General features: G+C 42.4%; 2 protein-coding genes across 5 annotated transcripts in view; one reads left to right on the top strand and one right to left on the bottom strand.

The window, feature by feature from the left end:
* dlgap4b (discs, large (Drosophila) homolog-associated protein 4b) overlaps window positions 1–3,873 on the bottom strand; it is a 53,567-nt gene extending 49,694 nt beyond the window's left edge. For all 4 annotated transcript variants that reach the window (XR_015067523.1, XM_085923165.1, XM_085923166.1 and 1 more), the window contains exon 1: window positions 3,562–3,873. The gene's annotated coding sequence lies outside the window, so the exon portion shown is untranslated. The remainder of the gene's footprint in view (window positions 1–3,561) is intronic.
* A 4,192-nt stretch (window positions 3,874–8,065) lies between these two features.
* Window positions 8,066–23,749, top strand: quob (quattro b). Its single transcript, XM_085924568.1, has 24 exons — window positions 8,066–8,312; window positions 12,986–13,183; window positions 13,309–14,812; window positions 15,706–15,909; window positions 16,023–16,143; window positions 16,804–16,897; window positions 17,281–17,367; window positions 17,436–17,552; window positions 17,730–17,828; window positions 17,928–18,076; window positions 18,146–18,284; window positions 18,352–18,468; window positions 18,561–18,758; window positions 18,863–19,740; window positions 19,839–20,088; window positions 20,259–20,348; window positions 20,651–20,875; window positions 21,494–21,664; window positions 21,974–22,151; window positions 22,218–22,334; window positions 22,521–22,775; window positions 22,889–23,112; window positions 23,182–23,227; window positions 23,311–23,749. Exons 1-23 carry the CDS (start codon window positions 8,310–8,312, stop codon window positions 23,212–23,214), a joined length of 5,451 nt encoding a protein of 1,816 aa, XP_085780694.1. The 5' UTR covers window positions 8,066–8,309; the 3' UTR covers window positions 23,215–23,227; window positions 23,311–23,749.
* The last annotated feature ends 924 nt before the right edge of the window (window positions 23,750–24,673 follow it).

Genomic DNA, 24,673 nt, shown 5'->3' with positions numbered 1-24,673 from the left:
GAGCCAAGATATATTTGACATTTCAATAAATACATCTCACAGCCAGTGCAAAATAATCTTTTAAAAGTAAATATGCATATTTATGCATTCTGACATCTGGTAGAAGAGAATTTATTGTTGCAACTGTCAAAATGTTCAAAACAAGCCAACAACACCCAGAAAAAGGATCCAGCACCGTGGACAGCTCTCTTTGCAGACTATCAAGGGCAGCCAGCCACTGCCATGCCAGTCAATCTAAGTTCATTTTGGGACAGACTGATAATAAAAAGTTACTTACTAGGCTGCTTGAAGACACAAAACATATAAAACATCTATTGAATGAAAAAAAACAAAAACAGAAAGGTGTATGAAATTCACTGCGGCACCAGAAAAGTTTTTGTCAAGTGATTGCAGCCAAACGGCAGTTTTTGTCCTTTGTGAGCCCTGTCATGATTGCTAGCTGAGGCCCAGGGTGAAAATACACAAGTGATGCATTTCTCCAAAGGTCACCGTTCATTTTGATACTGCACACACTATTCAGAGTGAGTGATATTGTCATTTCCAGCCGTTAAAGGTTTCAGTACTTTTTCCACAACCGGTTCAATCACAACTGGTATTTAAATCTTTTTTTATTATGCCGTACACATTTCGACATCCTGTCACCTTCACAAAGTGCCATCAATAAATTCAAATAAAGATAGAGAGTGACTGGAAGAGTAACAGAGAGGTGTGTATTTGGAGACATACCCCAAATAAATAAACATGTTGGAACTAGCTTCAGCTAAGCCTTTTCTATTTCTTAGAATGCTGTCCGGACCATCTTGATAAATGTGGACAGATGAGGAACTAAAGCGAGGCGGCCTGATGGAAATTTCCTGGAAGCACCTCATATTGTGACCATGTCCGCCGTTACATGAACCCTGCAGATATTGCCCGGCTCATTCTTCATTTGGATCAAAGTGTTGTTCTGCCGCTCTCCCTCTTGCTTTCCCCAGGCAGCATTTGTACTATGTAAGAGAAGGCCATGATGGCGGATCAGCTACTTCATTAAAAGGTGAGGTGAAAAACATCCAAAACCTTAATGAGCTTACTATTTTTCTGATGCTCTTTGCTCCTTTTACTTGATAAAGAAGTCAACAGAAAGAGTTCACCGGCAATTTACGATCGCAACGGCGCCAATGTCCTCAGCTAAACGTTACGTGAGTATAGCCTGTCAGCCTGTGGCGCTCGCAAAGTGTTTTCTTCACGGGTAATTGGATTTTAAATGTGGTTCTTTTCTGGTAGTGTCCCAGGACACGCTCACATTGACATACTGCAGCTCAGGGAATGAAAGCATGTTTGATTTGCTTTAGGGAGACTACGCTGTGATGTACAAGAGAGGGAGCGTGACCTCAACATGAGTGAATCAATAATTGCTTCTCCAACAACTCTGTCAGTATTTCTGTCTGAATTCATCCCAAGTAATTAAAAAAAAATAGCACTTGGCGCACATGATGAACACTCAGCGGCATGTGCAAGGTAAAAGTCACACTATTCAATATGTGTGATTCAAGCCAAGTGTGATTTTAGTGCGACATGAGATCTCAAAACCTTCTCACATGGTAGAAAATGACTTTTTTGCAAAATACATCTTTGCATAGATATTTTACCTATCATGCCAAATTCTCTCTTCAAATACACACAACCAGATGCAGGCCAATCTGAACTGCAAACAGAATGAGTTTTCAATATTTGAACAACGATAAACCATTTTGGCTGTGCTGCTCCGAGCTGCTGTCTGGATTGCACAGCGCTGATCTGGATTCTGCTAGATTTCTTCGTGCACCCCCGAGACAATGTGAGCAAATGCGTGTGAAAGCTGATGATGGGATCACAAAGGAGTTCACGGGCTGTCGGCAGCGATGGGGTTACTGTCTTCGACAATATTGGGGCTGCAATCAAAGTCTTTGTTCATCCTCATTACAACATTAAATCAGACATGCACAAATCACTTGCACTGTACATTCCGACTTGCAATAAATGACATACGATATAATTACAGTGGATTAGGAATTGTCCTCTTGGTGCTATGAGAAACCATTTTCAGGCTGGACAAATGAAGCTTTTCCATTTTTTCTTCCTTTAATACACTTAAATGTAGTTTTAACCTTCCATTGCGTCTATTTAAAACACAGCCTTGAGCCAGTGGCCATCGTAACCCACCCACAGATGGTTGCTTAATGCTAGCATGGACATTTAGACATGACGGGGGGAAATCAATGAAATCAGCCTAATGGGAACAGAAGCAGCTTTGGAGTAGAGAGGTAGCGATCAAGGATTAGCATGTTGGCTAATAGTTAGTAAGCCTGGCTGTTGTTTTGATACCAATCAAGAAAGTGATTAAGTCAATGTACATGCATGACAAATTGAATAGGTGACTGTTTTGTTTTAGATAGTAGTAAAATGGTTAATAAAAGTGCAGAGCGTTACTCTCTCTAGTAAGGCGTGATATTCTAAGCACCGTGACATGCATACGCAATATGACCTTGTTATTATGTGTCCATAGGCCTGGACGTATGTCCTGTTCAGCCACGCACACACAACTAAAACAGTGCAGTCCATCATCTGGACCTGCAGGCTCTCATAGGCCGGAATGCACATTCACCATCAACCACCTCCTGTCTGTCTACTTGTGTTCATGATAAACGTGGAATCTATAAACACCGCACGTGTACTGTGCCTATTCTTTGTGCTGTAAGCCAGACAATGTTATGCCAGCGTTGGTGCACTACCTCAAAGCATTGAAATCAAAACAAAGTTGTTTATAGTCAGTAAATGTTTCATCAAAATCATTGCAAAATGTTTTTTTTTTTTAAATCCCAAGCATGGGCAGAGCTAGAGGCGGGCCACAGGGGCATGCACTGTAAGTGACTTTTGGGTATTTCCCTTTTTTTTTTTAAATGCCTTTATCAGCTCAACCAATACATGTTACAACCATGAATTGGTGCATTTGGTGGATTTAAGAAAACAACCAGTATAATAAGAAAGCATGAGGGGATGTTTTAATCCTCTGTAACATGATTGAATAGCTGTTAGGGATCAAATAGTGTTGCTTTCACACAGTCTATCATACCCAAAGTTATAATTCACCTTGAAATCATTCATGGCTTCTCTCTTTACAAAACTATCGAAGCATAGCCTTTCACACATTCTTACAAAATGAAGAGAGCATGTTTGGATAAATTGCTTGAGAAACAACATCATCAGCAACACATTTTTAGATGGCACGTTTGTGTGATAATTGCTTACTGGAACGCAAATAGGATGAACATAATAGGTCTGCTGAAGAGGAGTAACTTTATCCTGCTGTGTAAATAACAGAGGAACAATTTATTATGCTCCTTGTCTGCTTTTTGTCCATTTAAGGAAATATGAATAAGATTAGACCCGAAGGGGACGATGTGATGACCGAGGATGTCAATGTTTCTCAAATCAAGCATACCACAAACCAGAAAGTAGATGAAACGCGACCTCTAGTGGTCACATATTTTGTATCTTGCAATGAACAGTTTTGCAGATCTTAGTGGAATAAGAGCAACTTACAGTGATTTGTGGAGCCAGGTGTAGGGAAGCCAAGGAGTCAGGATTTCTTCAAAATCAAAAGTGTATTAAATATACCAAAAAATAACAAAACAAACAAGGAACTCATATGATCAAAATCACTCAATTAAACAAAAATCCAAAATAACAAGGGTCAATTGTACCTCGCAAACTAAATCAGTAGGGATAAGACAAAACTCAGCTGGACTTAAACAGTCAACACAAAACAATGAACCTAAGCAGATAACGGAATACAAACAAACTGACAAGACAACAAGAAACACCAGGAAGAGATACAAGTGGAAGCCGATTGGAAAACATAAGGGGCCGGACTGCCGAGAACAGGTGGACACAAAAAGATAATGAAACAGAAAAACTGGATACAAGAAAAACATGACTAAATCAAAACCAACAAAACACAGATTATGACAACGAGACTTGTTTTTCTCTTATTGCGCCAGCATTATTGTCACGACGTTTGTGGGGAATACTTAAACTGCCACCAAAACAACAAACCTAAAAACATTTAAAAAGTACAAAAAACCCACCACCACAGCAGTTATAACAACCATCACAACCCACCACCATAATTATTGTGATCATTTTCTTGATGGCGTGTTAACTGAACTTTCCCTGTTATGTGGTAGCTTATCTCATTCGCTGTCCTTGTTCAAATGTTGTGACTCGGCTGTCTTGTCAACTGCAGTAACTTGAACACCTGCTCCATATATTAGTTGGCCTTTGACCAGCTGAGGTTCAAACCTCCAAGTGTTGTGGATTTCAGGAAAATACATCAGGACAAAAGGGGGACTAACCAAAAACATATGGAAATGTTCAGTGTGTTAACCAGGCAGCCGTTTTACATCTGAATGTAATTGGGGTCACAATTAAGCCTGAACCTAAACCTTGCCTTGTTCCATAGACATGAAAAAGAAGTTTTGTATCCAAATGCATCCCTGCAAGAACAATTGCGTCTCAGATGAGCGCTGTGTAGTCTTCAACTCTTCTGATGATTGATGTGAAATTGCTAAACCACATGGAACATAAAGTTCTCCCACTGCAAGAACTTCCCACTTTGGCAAGTTGTCATTGTATCAGCACTGTGCAGTCTCTCTCTCCATTCTGATAAGCTCTCACATTCATACAATACCCAAAACAGAGAGCTTATAGACTACATTGCTTCCGGCTGAGATTTAAAGTGCAAGCGCATTGTGCTCTAAAAAGGGATTGAAGATTGTGTGGTGGATTTATGATAAACAGGATTTTATGATATAATAACATGAGAAGGGAATAACCTAGATAATAACTGTGCCGCTTCATTGAGTACCATAGTATCAATTCTGTAGCATAATTTTTATTATTGCCAAATAATTCCCACTGCCCCCCCCCATAAAAAAATAAACATTTGAACACTCCTGTTCCGTTGTGAGGCATCCTCACATGAAGCGTAGGAGGTTTTACTTTCACTGTGTGACGTGTGATATGAAAAAAAAAATAAGGACGAGTTTTACACTTCCAAGAAAGTCGAACATTTGGGAACATTTAAAGTTATGATGTATCACTCATATTTGGCACACCGATTTTACTGCAACTCGAATAAACAGTGAGAGAAAAGCACAATCACAGATACTCACAGCTACAAGCTGCACTGCAACACTCTAACATAACCTCATTCATGTGCCGTTACCATAGCGACAACTTGTCGAAACACAAAACTAATATTAAAACCGACCCCAAAAAAGTCTGTGCCATAAATTCGGACCACACAACCTCACTAACCCTGTCGGAATGTCCCTTATAGCTCTTCCCTCCGATCTCACTCCTTTGTTTTTTTGAGTGACATGCAGCTCAAAACAAGCCTTCCTTTAAAGATTGAGTCAGTGTAAGGGAACATCTGTAGTGGAGACAGATGCCTCTGTTTGCTTAAGGTGGTTTACAAAAGCAAATATCCAGATCACAGGCTGATCTGTACAAAGCGGGTCGCTCAGGAAATGATGTCACAGCAGCAGTAGATCTTTGCTGAAAAGGCTTTTGGGCATCCTGACACATACTAAGAACCATCTTAATGCTGTTCAGATGTTTCAAAAGAAAGACAAGCGGCGTTAGTCATTGAGGAGAAAGCTCACCCTCCCTCCATGTGTAAATGACTTCTCATACATGTAACAAAGTCCAAGAGGTAGTACTTCCATATAATGAGATTAGTCTACGTGTTGACTGTGACTCACAGTTTAAAGACACCAGAGGATATGAGCTCCACTGGTGATTTGACGGAAATCACCCAAGGGGTCCATTTTGCCCCCACGAGGATGGCGATGGAGGAGGAGGGGGGGGGGGGGGGGTGCTCGGGCTAGTGACCGTCTGCTGCAGAGGGCCTGTACAGTACGTGTTTATGTCAGGACATTATTTAAGAGACTGCAGAGCATGTTTAGACGGCTGCTTAATGAACCCACTCGGGTGTGTTCTGCAAACTTCCTGGCCTCGGCTCTCCGTCTGAAAGTCTCGCTCGCTATCTGTGTGTACATTCCCCTGTCTGGTTTACTCTCTGAGTGTGTGTGCGTGCGTGTGTATAGGTGTGTGTTTATGTCTGCATATTTTGTGCGCGCCGTATCAAATCTCCACAATCACTGAGTCACAAGACGCAGAGCAGCCCCCCTGCCATTTCTTCCACCAACTCTTTGTTGGTTTAGATGGACAGCCCATCTGGTTTTCATGAAAAGGGATCAAAACACAGAGACGGCCTACTGTGGCCCACTGTCATCATTCCCATCCGAAACTTTGCTGTCACGATTCTGGTCAACAAGCAGACTAAATGGCTCTGGACCTTGACAATGAGTGAAACTAAAGTAAACAAACAGCAAGTAGATGATATTTTCTTTTAACTAAGTATTTCAGTCCCGGACTGATAGCTCAACAAGTCGTACCAACATGTTCACAATGCTGAATTTTCGATTTATTTATGGACTGTCTCATGCAAAAGGAAAAAAAAAAAGTGTGTTCCACTAGAACACACACAAGACTATAGCTCAAATTGCTCTTGCTTACCAACAAAGAAACCACATACGCCAATAAATTGAAAACTTTCTTGGCAGAGGGAAATATTATATATACAATACGAGAACTGAGATCAAAACAAGAATTCCATCAAAGAAATGCTGAAATTGGTAAACAAAAGAAGGAAGTCTAAAACAAAAGAAATGTCTGTCAGTAAAGAATCTCAAAATGAACAAAAGCACAATTGAGTTGACTGGAACAATAGTAAGAAACGCAAAGTGAGGCTGAAAAAGAATACAAATGTACTGCTAATATATTTTTCCTCTTAATATAAAAAGGAAAAATAAAATCAGGCCGCCACTGGTTGTGCGATGGTTCCCACCGTGGCAGTGACATCATATTAGTGCTTTCATAGCATACAGATGGCTGCTTGTAATCCATCTATGTATCTGTCTAGAATATATCAAGATTAAAGGCATGGGCCCTTTTCCCAGAGGATTTTCTTTTGGCATGGGCAAGAAGGATATTGGCACAGCTTTAACATCTGTGAGAAATTTCCGTAGACCTGATGAGAAGCAGAAGCGCAGGAGTGAGTCTTGATCTCCAGCTTCACCCACCGAGTACCTTGCTGGATTAAAAGAAACACAACACACCCATCCCTTCATAACACAAATATTCATGGAACGTCCAGAAACCGGAAAGAACCGAGGCGAGTGTAAACGAACCCACTTGCGCTCGTTTTCTGGCAGCCAGCCGAGAGAAATAAGCGTAAGGGCTGTCAATCTTCCCTTTTGAGAATGTGATGCGGGCTGACGTAGCTTTCAAACACTCGGCCTTCTCCAGAGGCCAGATGTTAAAAAAGGTCTGGAGGCAAGACCACCGCATTCCTCAGGTCAAATGTGGAGGCGGTTAGCCCGCTGCCCGAGGCAAGGAAGCCCCTCTCGTGTCTCCTCTTTGATTGCAGTCAAAGACTGGACTGTGCGCTTGAAGACAATCACCCAATGAAGGAAATGAAAAAGCCTGAAGCAGACTTGAAAAAAACAGACTCGTCGCTCGATTAAAATAGAATCAAGGGGCCCACGTCGAAATAGCTGCTTGCTTTCTTATACTGAATGGTGTGGACATTCGAGCACGTCAACGCATGACAAATCCATTCTTTGCATTTACAGCCATGCATGCCATTGGTGTTTGTGCAGAGTGGGTTGTTTCTCTTGGGTGATATTATGGCTGTGTGTTTGGGTGTGTGATAAAGCCTGACTGTGACTGTGAGAGTGTGTGTGTGTGTGTGTGTGTGTGTGTGTGTGTGTGTGTGTGTGTGTGTGTGTGTGTGTGTGTGTGTGTGTGTGTGTGTGTGTGTGTGTGTTTGTGTGTGTGTGAGTAAGACAAGAAACTGAAAAGCCTCCAGGGGGATTTCCTCCAAAAGAGAAAGCTTTTCTCCTCCCCCTCTCTAACAATCTCTCTTCCCCTTCCCTCTCTCTCTCTCTCTCTCTGCAGCTCACCCCTGGAAACTCTCAGAGAAGCCAGAGAGTCGTGAACAGGGAGACTTGCTTGACAACTTGTTTTTCTTCCTCGCACTGTTTATCGATGCGGAAACAAGTCAGTTTTCCATCAGGATTGTCATGCGGACGTAGTATAACAGATGACAGCTCCTCCGCTGGCGCTCTAAATATGGCAAGCCTCTCTGGGCTGATCCCGGGGAGCGTCTCGGCAGAGGATTATAATCAAAGTCGCTGCCTGCTGGAGGAGAAACTTCTGTGAAGATGGTAAACGCACTCATTTGTTTTTGGGCTGTTATTGTTACAGGTTGCTTTCAAAACTCCACTGCTCCACTGACCTAGTGGGAGAGAGCATGAGTGTCTGGCTTAGGCATGTTTGTCTCTTTGTCTTTGTCAAGTGTGTGTGCAAGTGAAGTCAGATTCCTTTTTTTGTACCTAACTTCAACGGCAAAATACAAATGAAGCCCACCCAAGGGCAGTAGCAGTGAGCGGCGTTACAAAAAAGTGGATGTCACTTGAAGGACTAGAAAAGTTTTTGTTGTTCTCAGCACAGTTGGTGGGACTGGTTCCCATCAGCCGCCCGCAGCATCTCACGCCGCTGGAGTGTGAGAAGAGTGACAAAGAGCGGCGCGCAGGCTCTCTTGTTAAGCTTCCTGGAGTCCTTCACTTTTTAAAAGACTTCAATTCATGCAGACGGGCCAAATTCTTTAGTGAGTGGAGGGAGTTCTGGGTGTATGAATACCTCTGCAGCTTTGCGGTTCAACAGTTCATAGGAAGAAACATGCACTCAAGTACAAATAAAAGTTGATTTCTGTACAACACAGCTCTGTAATCAAAGAAAAACTCGAACCACAATTGTCATTGTTAATATGTTTTTAAAGGTATTGCTGGAATGAATGAAGGTTGGAAATGTATTAATTGTAACATGTAACAATTGTAAATAGTTGTAACAAATGTAACTGGTTGTACATCTGGTCACAAGTCATCTTTCAGATTTTATGCTTGTCATCACACTTTTAATCTTTGCCATGGGGGCATCATAAAAAGAGCACAGATCCAAAGAAAAGGTATTTGCAAATCGATTGAAATCCAAATTTTAAGGCAACAAAATGTTTAAGTTGGCCAATTCAACAAAATATTTAAAAATATTTTTTTGAAATTCAGTCATCTGAATATCTATTGAGCTCCTAAGTTTTGTTTGACTTGAGGCATCTTTTTCCACATTTTGGTTCATTCATTTACAGATTGCACTGTACTGAATGTAGAAAAATATCCCTAAAAGTATCCATCATGCCTTTTCTAAATCATCTTATTGTCATAATAAGAACCTGGTCAACAAACGAAAGTTGGAATTTAGCCATGGTACAAATATAATTGTCCCTCATCAATGATCAATGAATGACACCTCATATGTAGTCCATTGCCTTCTTTGTCGGTATTCATCTCTGCCAGTGCATCAGTAGCTGGGCTTCCTTGCCATCAACATGTCATCACTTCTTCACTTTAAATTATCTCAGTTCCCCCTAGAAGCAAAATCATACTTCCTGGCCATTTTGACTTGCCAAATTCCGACCGACAAATCCACGAACACCATCTGCTCCAACTGTAGTGACAAACGCACCTTGTGCAACTCAATGAGCCAAGTCCCTTTTTTTTTTCCGTTTGTTTCACTCAGAAAAGCAAACATTTCGGAGCTGTGGGCAATCGTTTGACTTTGTCCGTTGTCTCGGTTTCGTAAAAGTGGGTCAAGTGCTTTGCAGTGTTTTCAAAACAGAACCTTTGCGGAGTGAATAGCAGATATGTGTTGCAAGCGGAGTTCAACGAGTGGGCCCTTGCCCAAATGTTTAACGTTTGTTGTAAAACAAACAGTATTACACTACGTTGGCCGGGCGAAATAATTTCATCATTCATAAGAAAATAATTAAGAGAGTGAATAAACAAGTTGGACTGGACTCCTGCTCTGAAACTAATTCTTCAGTTCAATATTTGATACCCTCAAAATATTTCCTTGTATTTTCACTTCCTGTACTGTTGCTATAGCGATGAGGTGGTCCTTACGTTTGTAAATTCAAATGTTACCTTAACCAATTGGATGTCTGAGTTTGTGTGTTGTCAATTAACCTTTTCATGATACAAACTGTGCTCCACAAATAGAAAATACTAACTAATCCTGAAAGAAAGGAATTTGCTTCATTTTTGGCATCCGTGTGTACGGGAGCAACGTACAGGCACTTAGTCTTAGATGGGCTTTTTTATCAGGTAAAAGGATTTAAGATGTCATCTCGGGATGGAGCGTCTGTCTGCTGATGTTAACAAGAATAGATCGCACGCATAGACAAATGTGACTCCCTTCCACTCGGAGGAACAAAGAGTGGAGGAGGCAGAGCAGCATGGAGGTCCCAGTTACATGTTTATGTGATTATATGGGGTGGGCTGGGATGACATGACTTATTGAAAAGGATTGTTACTGGTCTATTTTTACTGAAAATACGTCAAAATGGAATTCAGGATTGGGGTATTGTTTTAGTGATTGTTTTTCATAACTTTTCCCATAGTTTTCACTTCAGTTAAAACTGATAAATATATATTCGAGTATATCGTAATTTTATTCATTTGATTTATTTTCACTGTCATTTTATTTTTTGTAACGCATTTGTTAAGTAGCAAATGAGTGATTTTGGATGCATGCGTGTTTATGGCTTATTTTGATGGTAACCGTCTGCAGTTTTGCTGCAGTCACATTGGAAGATAACCGATGCACATTTGATTTGTACCCACATTTGGAAGAGGCCTGATTCTTATCTGTGGTTATCAAATTCCATACGGGTATTATTCTCGCAACCCTGCCATGATGTCTATCAGAATATATAAAAACAAACAAAAAAACAGGACTATGTCATGTAACTCAAATGTAAAAATGAGCCAACTCTAGCCCAACGTGCTTATTAACTTTTTTTTTTTCAAGCCCATGTGAACAACAACCATTCTAGATAAAGTCAGAAAATAATAAATCACCGCAACACCACTCATGGTAATTCTCATGACTTCAAACAGCCTTATAAAAAAAAAAAAAGCAATTTCAATTTGCTGCAAGAGCTTGAGCCGTTTCTCAAAGCCCTGGTGGCCCTCTGCCCTGTCTCACAACTTTCTTGACATAGATTTCCTTCTCCTTTTTGACGTCACTGAACACATGTCTGTTTAGCAAACATGCCCAGGCGTTATACGACATCAGCGCTTTGTTGCCATACTGTCAGTATCTGTCGTCACGGCTGAGTTGCTGGTGTTTTCCTATACGGCTCTTGTCCCTACATGCTGGATACGCCGCAAGTCAGTGTTTTTGCTGCTAACTAACATTAGCCTGGAGGTCACTTTCTTCCCAGAATCTTTTTTGGGGGGGGATGTGATGACATCTGCAAATGCATTGTGAGTCCCAAGAGCTTGTGTCCATTTAGTTAATCTCTACAATCACAGCAAGGCCAGTTTAGCCTCTCTAACCCTTCCCCTTCTTCGTGGCTAATGGCAAAGTGCCACTGCACTACAGATCTTGACTACTTGTTTATACAACAGTTCCAATCGGCTTGTTTGACCCAAAGCCAGAGGCAATATAGAGAAACAAAGGCTGCAAATAGCCCCGGGGCGTCTTAAATGGCAAACGAGACAAAAAAATAAAAAGAGCGCAGGAACCTTTATTGCTAATAATTGTCCACACCAGTATGTTAAATCAGGATACACAAAGAGCTTTGCTTGGAGTCCGACTGCCTTTTCCGAGTGAAATCGCATGCAACATGGGCAATAGTGGGAAGAAAGGAGGCGGCTGTGGAATGTGGCCATCGGCTCAACAATCTCTGATAAAGGCCGGGATAGAAGTCCAACGGAACGCTGTATTCTGGCTGTTTGTGGGAGTGAAACTATGAAAAGCGGCTGCTGCGCTTACAGTATTGTTTGAATCATTATTGACACAATACATGAATTTACTCTGGTTTGACAAGTTGTGCCAAACCAAACTTTGAAGCAATTGAAATTTCTAACAATGGGAAAAAGCCACTTCCCAGTGTTATGTTTTAATAGCTGTGACTTGAGGCTCACATGCATACAGTAGAGCTGTAACAGCTGTGATGCATTACTGCTCAAAAGCCAGACTCTGAGGTATTTTGTTCTCCTTTAGATAATCTATTGTTACAGATGTGCGCACAAATAAAAAGGAAACATTCTTTTCTACTTAGCACACGTTGTCTACGAAAGATACTAAATCCTCACAGATCAAATGTTGTTAATTTGACAAATACATAGCATATTAAGGCATAACTGAAGACTTTACTGAAGCATTCAATGAAAAACAGCTATGACCTCAGTTCTCAGTGTGCCACGAATATCCAACATGGTCACACCAGCGTCAGTCCCAGCCCAAGCAGTGTGAGGTCTTTGAAGCTGCTGTACTGTGTTTACTCTGGGTCAGGCTCTGGTCCCGGTGTGGCTGTCAGCCTAAATGAGGAAGGGGCTGAAAACAGGTTTCTTTGTGGGTCCGGGAGATTAACACAGCTGGGCACTGTGACGCGATCGTATGAATAGCAGACATGCTGTAGCTAGTAGCTAGGATTTGGCCGCATCTTGATGATGCCTTGGTCATGACTTTAAGACTATCATCGTTGGCATCACATTTGAAAAATGAGGCAGTTATGTGTTGACATTCTGGTAAATTTGAACCACGGTTTCCAGTTTATTGACTGCAATCAATTTTCAGTAGCACTCGTCCTTGTCAGGTTTGCATGTAAATCGGGAACGCCCTTGACTGGTTGCAGTCAATCATGGGGCACCAACAGATCGCTCAGTTGGACTACTTGAAAGTGAAGGAAACGTACAAAAGACCCATTTGTGAGATGTTCACCCTCTCTTATAAAAACTGTAATTGAGCAGATTCATTTGTTGTTGTGGTTGTGCAGAATCCAGAATCTCTGGACTCATCCATCCAAAGCGCCCTCTCGGCACTCTACCCGCCTTTTGAAGCCACGGCGCCCATCGTCCTCAGCCAGCTCTTCCGCACCATCGAGGAGCATTACCATGGCGATGCCTTGCGGTGTCTACTGGATTTCCTTATCCCTTCCAAACACCTGCTGGAAAGTGTACAGCAGGCGGCATGTGTAAGTCATACCAACAACTCCATCACCAGTTAAATCTATTTATCGAAGCTAATCAAAGACCATTTCAAATTCACGAGGCAAGAGATGGAGACACATTAGATGAAACTCTGCTTTTATATTTCCAGGCTGGATATTCCGATGTGGTTTTCCGCTGTGAGGGCTGGCCTCTCTGCCTCCATGACAGAACCGTTGTCCAGATAGCACCCGTGAACCCTTTGCTGCTGCGTCCTGGAGACTTTTATCTCCAGGTGGAACCATTTGGCGAGCAGGCGGCTCGTATCGTCCTCAAAAGCCTTCTGGAAGCCGGAGGTCGGGAAGTGGAGGAGACCCCCATCCCAGAGACTTCCTATCCGTGCATCTTCACTGAAGACTGGCTACGGGACATCAATGATGGACGCCGGGGGACTCCTCTATCACGCTGCTTACTTTGCACGGACCAAGGAGTCATCAAGTTACCATGGGCAGAGGTGGCCGTCCCAGAGTTTTTGGACAAGCCGAAGGTTATGAGCACTCATCAGAAAGCTTCTCCTGAGCCAAAGCCAATGTCAGTTCCGTCCACTTACGGCGCATCCACTCTGCCGCTGGAGGCTCCGGTTCGACCTTTCAAAGATAGGATGTCAGCTTCTCTAAGACCTGTGGATTCTTCTTCCAAACTTGTCAGATTAGAACATTATCAAAGAATCCCCAGATCCTATTCCAAACCTCTAATCAAACCTGTGGGTTGGGTGTCCCCTAACACCTGGGACAGCCGCAACCATCTCGAAATTGAAGGCGATTATGTCGACTTGGTGGATGTTGCACAAGTGACCAAACACGGCGGCTGTTCAAATCCACCAAAGTCCGTCTTGATCAAACCTGTCAAACCACCGCCGTCCGCGCCACTGGCCAGCAGCGTTTTCTGCGGACGCACTCTACAGTATGCCGAAGAACCTTGTATGCCTTGCAGTCAGGGAAGGCTGGGGGAGGAGCTCTCAGAGCAAGACATCAAGTGTAGGTACAGAGACTCTTACCTAGCGGCGCTGAGAAACCCCGTCCCTTTAGAAAAAGGGAGCGTTGATCTCGCGGCGCTGGAGGAGGTCAGCCATTGCGAAGATTTGGAGCAAAACAATAAATTTGGACACTTTTGTAACCACTGTAATACGCCCATGTCAGGCTACCACGTCTGCCAAAAGAGGCACTACTGTGAGCCAATAACACAAATATTTGGCTCCAGTCACAAAGATTTCCCCACAAGCTCTGAATCAGAAGACATTTTGACAGAATCACCCATTATTTTGTCATCGACCCCTGGCTTAAGTTACAGCCATAAAATTCAAACCAAACTTCTTTCTCAGTCTGAGCATATGGAGCGGCGACCTGGGCTATTTTTAGATATGCGTGACGATCCCGACAAGAAGTCGGAGCAGAAAGTGGATGTTATGAAATCATCAGGCAAACACAAATCTAAGGTCAGGTCTCTGTCGACTCTATCTGACACTCCTAAAGGGAGTCCACATTTCTACAAACCCAGTAACAGGAGCCACAGTGATATTTGCCCAGAGACAGTTAGTAACATGATGCAGTGCAAGAAATCAGATCTGCCAGATGAAGTGACCACCAAACTGGAAAAACTGAAATTCTACAGAAAAGGTAAGAAGTTGAAATGAAATGTCCTTTTATATTTAATGGACATGTTTATAAAGACTGGAAAGGCCTGAGAACATTTGCAAATAGTCTCACGATATTGCAAAGGACACACATCATTAAGGCTCATCTAACGGCGGTTCATCTTTAATGGATCCTGTCTCAGTCTTTTTTTTTTTGTAATATGGCTGCATTTATATCACTACAATTATGGCCTTCTCCGCCCCATTTAAACAGAGAGCTTGTGATGAATTGATGCTCTGCAATTTACTGTGCAGATGGACATCATAACATGCCAGAAGGGCCATTTTGTGTCCTGGGCGCTCGCTCACTGACATACACCATCCCTTGCACCTCGAGAGGATGCGTGGCCAGATTTTGACCGGAGATAAGCATGTCACGGACTATTAAAGCAGCAAAGGCAGAAAGCACAGACCAGCCTTTGTTGGCTCAGAGGAGAGACCAATTAAGATTTTTGAAATCAAAGGCGGGTTTCGTCTGGGCCACTGCCGTGTTTAGTTACAGCGAGCATGTCCACATTTGAAAAGCTTTACAGACAGCTGTGCAGGTGTTTTGAGTTTAAGGAAGGCTGCCAAGGGTCATCGCTTGCAATGTAACTAGTATAAACTCGTAAACGTTGATGCTATGGTAGTTCACATGGAATCACTTCCTTGAGAAGCTTAAGCATCATTGAGTCCCTTGAAAGTGGTGTTATTCTAGTCGCACTAGTGGCTTCCTGTGTTGAGTTTACATGTTCTCCCTCAGGCTTTTTCAGGATTTGTTCCGGAAACTCCACATTTCCTCACACATTCCCAAAACATACGTTTTAGATTAATAGATGACTCTAAACTGTCCATAGATGTCGTGGCTTCAAAATACACGTTTGTGTTTACTGGCAGATTCCCACCAGCCAAGCGGAATCGAAACTCCCTCCACTTCAAATGGACCGCATCTGAGATTGCAGAACTCAAAGACAGATGACAAATCTTCCTCTCAACTCACCTCTGTTAGCGCTACACCACCACCACAATCTCTTCAAAGTCTGAAGTCCACTCTTCAAACCGTTGGTGGTTTGCTTGAACTAGCTATCATTTATTTACCAGGTACTATGCCTTAATGTTTGAACAATTCAAGATGAGTGGCAGGCAGCATTTATGGAGGCCAATATTAACCTTGTCAATTATTTTGGTACTACCTTTTATTTGCTCACCTTCAGGCAGCAGGGATAAGACTGGCCGTGCAGTGGTGGAAGTTCACTGTGATAAGGAATGGACCTCATCTCCTCTATCTGCACAGAATCTATGCGAGTTACTACTCTATCTCCACTCCATACCCAGGTGCTGCATTGAGAACCATATTTTGGAAGCTTGCAGTGTCAGTCCTATTAGAGTGCGGTGGCCTTTAAGGGTCAAAAATTGTTTGGTGAAGAATTAGAATTAGAAGTATGACACTACATTGATTTTTATGAGTATACAAAATTGCTGCATGCTTAATATAAAGACTGTATTCATAAAATCCACCACTAGTGGATTGTATTAAATTGAGGGTCGCAAATGCAGGCTTATGTAATACCTATTTGTGCCACAAGAGGGCAGCATAATGCACTTATTTAACTTTGCCACTTATTCTCTGCTAACACTTCAACAGTGGTTTATGTTTACACTGGCACTCACACCGTCTTTGAAGTTCAAGAACCAATTGATAGCAACCTTCTCTTTAAAGCCACCGCTCCAAAGTATGTGCTGTAGCCAGGGAGGCTGCCAACTGTCTGGTATGCAAGTCCGCCCTGCTAGAATTAGCACACATGCCTGACGTGGGCACAACTGACTCAAGAGCATCCAGGTCATTGTAATGGGCGCGGCATAGCAAGAATATGAGAGGATGTCTCAGACACAGAGAGATAAAGCGATAAAAGATCATTACAGATCTCAAAGGCCCATGTGAGGAAGAGAACATGCCTGAATGTGCCCTAAGGTGACTCATTGTTCTCTTTTTAGAAAAGACGTTCAAGAGCTGGGAATGACTCTGGTCGTTGATTCCAGGAAAAAAGCTCCTCCGCCTCAACTCTCCAAAGCTCTGCTCATGGCACAGGTTAGAATAACAATAGGAGACAAAGGCACAAAAGACTGAAAAATGAAAGATCCATTCGAGCGGCACAATAAAACCAACCACACTAAAGAAACTGCATGGATGGATGTTTTGCTTCACATACGCTAGGGGGCGACACCCCACTCTTGTGGGAACATTCTTTGAATTACTACTTGTGTGTGGGAATTACTGCACCAATATCCAGAAGAGCATTTGTGAGATGACAGTTTTAATTACTAGGTAACAAGAAGCCAAACACACAGAGGATTAAAAATGTGTGACTAGTATTTTTGTCCTTATAGTGTGTGGGAAATACAAACAACATTTTAAAACGGCAATGAATTATTTGTACACAAGAGCCACACAGTATTTGCCGTTCCTAACAGGAGCAAGCGCTGCACGCTGTCCACAGTGTAGTAATGCTGGTGGATAAAGACACATGTCTACGCCCTGAAAAGCAGCCTGGTCTGCAGGTAAGAAACACCAAAGTCAGTCGCACAGTTGTGCATTTCTGTGACCATTTGCATGTTGTCACTGCTAGATGGACTTGGTGACGTCTATGAAAGCACTCTACAAGACAGTGGACGCTTCACAGTTGACCTCTGAGCTGGGAGGAACATTCACTTACAACCATAAAGATTGGCTCCAATTCCATCAGGTAATGCCCAAAAAAAGTGTATTAGTTATGTCAGGAATGATCGACATTTTTTTTTTTTTTTTTTTTTTTTAACAAAAGTTGAAAGTAACTCCTGTGTGAATGACAGCACATTGGGGTTTTACTTCCAGACAGTTACTGTGTTATGTTCCACTAAAGCATAAATACATTCCATTTCAGAGAAAGGTTTCTTTCATAAGTGACCTTCAAGAGGCTGACAGTTTGTTACAGAGGGCTATTACTAAAGTGAATGAGGTCAATGTCATGGACACAGCCCAGGTAAACAAAATATTTATTTTTATGAATAGTGTCGCGCTAAATGAATGCTGTTTTTTTTAATTTTTTTTGGAATGCTCAATGAATGTTTTCCTGTTGCAGGAGGTTCGTGAATGCATTCAAGAACAAAGGGATTCGATGAAGAAGGTGCTGGAGGATGCTCGATTGGTGACCCTGCAGAGAGAAGGCGGGGCGGCGCTGGCCAGAATGAGGAGGGAAGAATTCCGCTTTCCACAGTCTGAAGACTACAGGTAGCGCACAATGTGTAGTACCACGTTTGTCCTCTTGGTGAACACAAACATTCATGTGTGTCGTTGCAGAGATGCTCTGGAGTCAGTGACACATCTGTACAACCAGGTTGAGGAGAAGCTCCACATGCTGGTGATGCGATCAAACGAATCACTTCAGCAATTGGAGCACCTTTTTGTGCTCAGAGACATGGATGCAAAAATTAAAGAGGTACTGCAAGTTCGGACGCAATGTGAGGTGAAATGTCGCTAATATTGCTGTGGCATTTTTTTTGCAGTCGGCTGTGTGGTTCAGCGAACAAGGTGAATGTAGACTGAAGGAGTTTGACCAAAAAGATCATTTGTACACTCAGGACATCTTGCAGCGGTACGACACATTCCTCCTTCAAGCAAAGGTACACATATCCTCATAGTGACTGGAAAACCCCCCAAAAAAAACATCCCTGTGTCTATAAAATGTCCAAAACCTCCGTATTGTTTATTCCAGGAAAAACAACAGCACGCCTTGTCTCTCGTGAGTGAAGCAGAAAAAAATGTGGGTTCAAGTGCGTCCAGTCCGGTGGCGGATGTTTTTCAGACAGTCCTCAACACCTTCAAGTGCAATGTCGATGACTTTATGTCCCGAGCGGAGCAGATACACAAGGAACTCACCACGCTTGTGAAAGTGCACCGCTTCTGTGAGCAGGTTGGAGTCGCCATCTTGCTTGTGACTTTTAATTTCACTTCCAGTTTGACTCACGTGAGCTAACTTAAAAGCTACACTTTGGTTTTTTTTCTCTCTCTCTGTAGGCTTGCGCTTTGGCCATGGAATGCGGTCATTTTTTAGAGCAGGTAGAGCACGAGTGTTACTTGGCTCAGACCAATCTCAGCACACTGCAGTTGTATGAAGAGAGATTAGGTGATGAATTCTCCACCCGGAATTTCCAGGCCTTGAAATCTAAGGCCTGTTCTTTAAGATCGGGGTCCTCGGGGGCGATGAAAGTGTGGAATGCGGCTTGGGTGCGGTGCCAAGAAGTCAGGCAGCGTCTTGAGAAGATGCAGAAGAAGAAGAAAGCATGCAGAGATAAGAAGCATAACCAACAGACCATGGCTGTAAGCACTCATGGGCAAGCTGGAGGAATGGAGAGTAAGACGGAAATGAGGGAGGTTGAATCCTCCCTGATCCAGCATGCAAACTCTCAAAAAGTTTACATCCCTCAAAATCAACACACCAAAGCTGCATCCTTGAAAGTCAATGAAAACGGAGAACCTCCAGCCCTGAAGCTTCTACCGCAAAGAAAGGGAGAAACAAAATTGAAGCCAAGAGGGCATCGCAGTGAGGCTGATCTGAGAAGAACAGCCTCGGTTCAAACAGACACCGACGTTTCACGGCAGCGAGTCTTGAGTCGCTCCCTGAGTGAGGGATCGTGTATAACAACTTATTCGCCATTCGCCATTGCTCATGCACCTTTTCATGAAAAACAGCCGCTCTGTCAGACGAGTAAGCGAACGTCAGAACAAAACTCGGAGCCTCTCCAAAGCCTGCCTTCTTCCTACTCCGAGAATCTGAGCTTCAAATCAAGAGAGGGCGATGAGGAAGGTTCCACCAAAGAACATCCAGCTTCGACCCTGAGTTGCGATAATAAGGAGACAATCGTCGTCCCAACAGACAATGGAAGCAATATTTTGTATGTTAGGCTCCCTTAATTTAAAATTGTGAGATCTTGTCTAGGAAACTCACGTCATGATCTAAAACACTCTCTCTCGGTTATAATCATACTTTCAGGAAACTACAAAAGATCATGGAGGAGCTTCTGTCCACAGAGAGGGAATACGTAAAGGCTCTGGGTTATGTTCGGGAGCACTACTTCCCCGAATTGGAGAGAAGCGACGTCCCGCAAGACCTCAGGGGCCAGAAAGGGAGCATCTTTGGTAACCTGGAAAAACTGCATGATTTCCACCGCCATCATTTCATGAGTGAGCTGGAGAACTGCGCTAATGAACCCTTCAGGGTCGGGCGCTGCTTCTTACGACATGTACGTGAAGCAACGAGTCATTTCCACAGAATTCACAATGACATATTTGGAGCTTAAAGAATAACGTGTGGCGCTATCTCAAAATTGTGGTATATTATAAACTACACCAAATATGGAGTGTGATAATGCTGTTATCTAATAGTACTATTTTTCCTTCTTCCCCCTTTTAGAGAGAAAACTTTGCTCTGTATGCCCTTTACAGCAAAAACAAACCACAATCTGATAGCCTTCTCATCAATCATGGAAAGGCTTTCTTCAAGGTGAATCACATTTTACTCTGAGTTCAATCGTGCATTTTTTTTTTAAACATGAGGGGAGGGATGGTTCCCCAACTGTCTACTTGAAGAATGTCACGGTGGAGCTTTTTGGCTTACATGCTCCTGGTTAGCATGCAAGCATAACATGACTCATGCACTGATAGGACTTGTGATGAGCATTTCTTCAAATATTATTATTGGTATTCAGCCAACAAACTTTGGATCAGGATTATCATCTCAAGGTATTTTTCATTTAGTGTTGTAACTCTTCTTTGAAAGATCCCTCCTGTTTCCTTGCCCACCAGCAAAAGCAGCTGACTCTCAGGGACAAAATGGACCTGTGGTCCTACCTACTGAAACCGGTGCAGCGGATCAGTAAGTACAGCCTGCTGCTGCAAGACATGATGAGGGAGTGTGCGCCAGGACAAGTCAGAGAGCTGATGGAACTCAAAGCTGCCCTGGAGGTGGTTCACTTCCAGCTCAGACACGGCAACAATCTGCTGGCCATGGACGCCATCCGCCATTGTGACGTGAGGACAACTCTGTTGTACATTACAGTTTCGGTTTATAGGTCAAGACCAGAGATGAAAAGAATATTCATGTGGAGTACCGCCTGGAGCGGTTGTCGGCCATCTCACATTTGTGGGCAAATTAGAGCAGGGGTCAAGAAATGTCAATTATCATCAATAACCTGACCAGTGTCATGGATGATTAAAATAAATTCTTCAAAATACAGTACAATTAAAGGTAATTTGAGCAGAATTGCTATTTTAAAAGTGTGTGTCTACATTTACTTAGGATGCCATTTAGAAATGCTGCGGAGAAGCGCAGATGACAAATAACAATGGAAACTTTACTGACGGGGAAAAATAAGCGGAGGCGGAAATGTGGCTTCTTTAATTTAGTATGATCAATCTTCGTTCATCTTGGACGGGAGTTTCAAATGCTAATATTTCTTCCATCTGCTCTGCGGAATGAATCTAAGGTGCTGCTTGCAAGGCAGTCAAATCCGTGGCCCATCGCAAGTCATTTTTCTACAAGAAACATTCCATCTGTTTTATGAATAAATGACCTCCGTTACAAAAGATCGGAAAATATAACATTCCATCCTGATTGAGGTTTGGTATCATTCTCTTTATGCCCTGCAGGTTAATCTCAAGGAGCAAGGGCAGTTAATTCGCCAGGATGAGTTCTTTGTAACATTTAGGAAGAAAAAATGCTCCCGTCATATTTTCCTTTTTCAAGAACTCATCCTTTTTAGCAAAACCAGGAAGACCGACGTCGGGAATGATACGTACGTCTACAAACAGTCATTCAAGGTACACATACACACCAATGTATTTTATTTTTTTAATTTAGGTGTCATAATACATATACAAAATTGCTAAATGTACTTTGGGTGTTGCCTGCACTTCTACTTCTGCAACAAGTTAGTGGACTGAGGTTTGCTGCAATACCAAAACTTGGGCAATTTGCTCTACTTGTTGCAAAGTTATGACCAATGTCCAAGAACACCATGTTACACACATGTTCACATTTTAATGAGCATAAAATAATAACAAACTTCACAGATCCAGTCCAGTCTAGCCCAAATAATTAATAGTCATGAATGTGGTGTTTGTTTTCAGACATCAGACGTCGGCATGACCCAAAACACCGGCGACACCGGACTTTGCTTTGAAATTTGGTTCAGAAAGCGGAAAACCCAAGACACATACACACTGCAAGCATTTAGCCGGGAACTGAAGGAGGCTTGGACGAAAGACCTGGAACGGATCCTCTGGGATCAGGCACTACACAACCGAGGTAAAAAAGTAACTGTTACAAACGTGGGCACGCACGACTTAATATTTCCTTCCATGTGTCCATCAGAGATCCGTATGCAAGAGCGAGTCTTTATGGGAATTGGAAACAAACCCTTTATGGACATCCAACCCAGTGAAGCAGCTATCAGTGACAGAGCTGTTGACTGCGGGCTGATGGCAAGAGGTAAAGCAATATTTTTTCATTCTAATATGAACAGTTCTGAGGTTCCAAGTTTGGTTTTTGCACCTTTTATGGCTTCCTCATACATCACAAATAAATCCCCAATGGAAACTATTGAAAGTCAATAGATGGATTTTTTTTTTTTATTTATCCTCAAAATTTGTTTCTGTTTTTGCTGCTCTCTTTTAGAAAACAAGATGCCGCCCCATGTCAGTGCAAATGGGCCACACAACGGTCTTACCGGGGCACGGCCAAAATCTGCTGCTTCACGGAGTACTTCGTCCTCGTCTTCTTCCTCGGGACGTGGCTCCTCGTCCCCGGCGACATATTTCTGTGGGCCAAAACGGAAGATGTTAATAAGTGGCTTGGAAGGATACGTATCACCAGCAGGGGTTCTAGAGGAGGATGACGTCGACCATGAGAGTGGGAGTCACAACCTACTGTGTAAGAGTACATTTCAACGATTTGGTGCAAAGATTTGGGCAATGAGTGTTTAAGTTTTTGCTTCTAAATAGAACGGAATGGAATGCAATAACTTTTGAATTGTCTTTGTGCAGTGGACAGCTCAGAGTCTTCCGGTGAAAGTGTGAGCGGCCTCAGCTGCTCCGCTCACAGTTACCGCTCTGCTCTGGAAAGGGAGACTGAGGACACGTCTTCAGTCTTCACCTCCACCATCGCTGTCAGGGAGGCGGCGAACTCCATTCCAACGGGAGCTTGCGAAGCCTCTGAACAAAGCCAAGCAGCAGTCGCACTTCAGGCCAAGAACGTGCTTTGTGCTAAGGTGTAGCACCAAAGCCTTGCAATATTTTTGAAATATATTTGCATGAATCTAAAATACTCTTTGTTGCAGAATTCAAGTGTTGGCAAATTCACTGAGGTGTGAGCTTTCACATGAGGTAAAGTGACATTGTTGACTGAAGATGTTTACAATTTGCTATTCTGATTCACTCACTCAATTTTTCTTTTTTTTTTTTTTTAGATTGAGAGTACTCGAGAGGGCCAAGATTATTAAGTAGCAGGAGATGAGCAGTTATTGTATAATATTGTGTCAACCTGGTTTTTAATCTCACTTTAGACAAACATCTAATCAGCATTGATAAGTTATAAAAAGTGACACAGCTTTGTATTGATTGAAGGTAACACACATGTTAACAGGATCATAGCGATATTTCAGTTTGTGTTTATTCTCAGCAAACTAAAAAACTGTGGAAGGATGCAGTTGAATAATAATGCAAACACTCTAACAGTTTGAGGGTACGATTACAAAAACATATCAAGATTTATTTTATAACCTGCAGCTTTCTGTACATACTTTTCCAGCTTTATGTATTTACAACACTAATGTTGCCTTTCTATTTGACAGTGGTTTGTTTGTGTTTTACTATATTTTTATTTGCAACTCATATTTTTCTAATAATAAATCCAATTTAAAAAGTACATCCAGACTAGACTTTTAATGTTCAGTTTAAGGTTTACAAATTTTATTTCATCATTTAAGAAGCAGAACTACACATGTACTCACTTTTTTTTTTTTTTTTTTTTGCACATCCTCAACAATCCTCATAATCCGAGATTTAGGGTAACCACAATCAAAAACAAATCAAGCTTGTTTACTTTTGGGACACTACAAGATAAAAGATAATATTTCCCTTCTATTAATCTTTCTTCGTGGCTATTTTATAAATATTGAAAATGTGAACGTATTGGAGGGAAGAAGCACAAATCATTCACCAAATAGACCTTGGCGAAGGCCTGCAGTCATTTCCACCGTGGGGGTTTGGACCGAGGCCTTCTGGCTTTGGTTTCACTCATGGTGTGATGTAATGCCGAGCGTGGAGCCAACCCTCGTGCGTTACGACGAGTCTGCCCAGAGTGCCTCCAAACATACGGCTGCATTGTCTCGTCTCTTAAGAGTTTCCATAAAAGTGCATTGGGAATTTTCAATAATTTAAATAGAGGTCAATTTTTTTGGAATGTGTGCCAAAGTCAGCGCAGAAATGTGTTCTTCAATGGCCTCTATTTGAGCCATGCTGTGCAAATAGATTGCTCAGTAATGTTTTGCAGTTAAAAGGTGCAATGAAGGCCGTCATTGACTTGATCATTGAGTAACCCAGTGTGTGGTACATGAATGGTCGTGATTTTACATCCTGTTAGTGCGTCTTGAAAGCAATTGTGACATCACTGGTGAATCAAGCCTGCCTTGTGTGGCCACCGGGAAGCCAATGCAATAGAAGCACACTTCTTGAGAACCGAGAAGTTCCACTCGAACCTGACTCAGAATTGACTCAGTGGGAATGGCTCCCCTCCTCCTTTCCACACCCCCCCTCAGAACTTTTTGAGGG

This window comes from Syngnathus leptorhynchus, chromosome 11 (genome assembly GCF_054491065.1).
Source record: "Syngnathus leptorhynchus isolate UIUO chromosome 11, UIUO_Slep, whole genome shotgun sequence".
In the NCBI taxonomy this organism is placed as follows: Eukaryota; Metazoa; Chordata; class Actinopteri; order Syngnathiformes; family Syngnathidae; genus Syngnathus; species Syngnathus leptorhynchus.
This window is presented reverse-complemented; position numbering and strand designations above follow the sequence as displayed.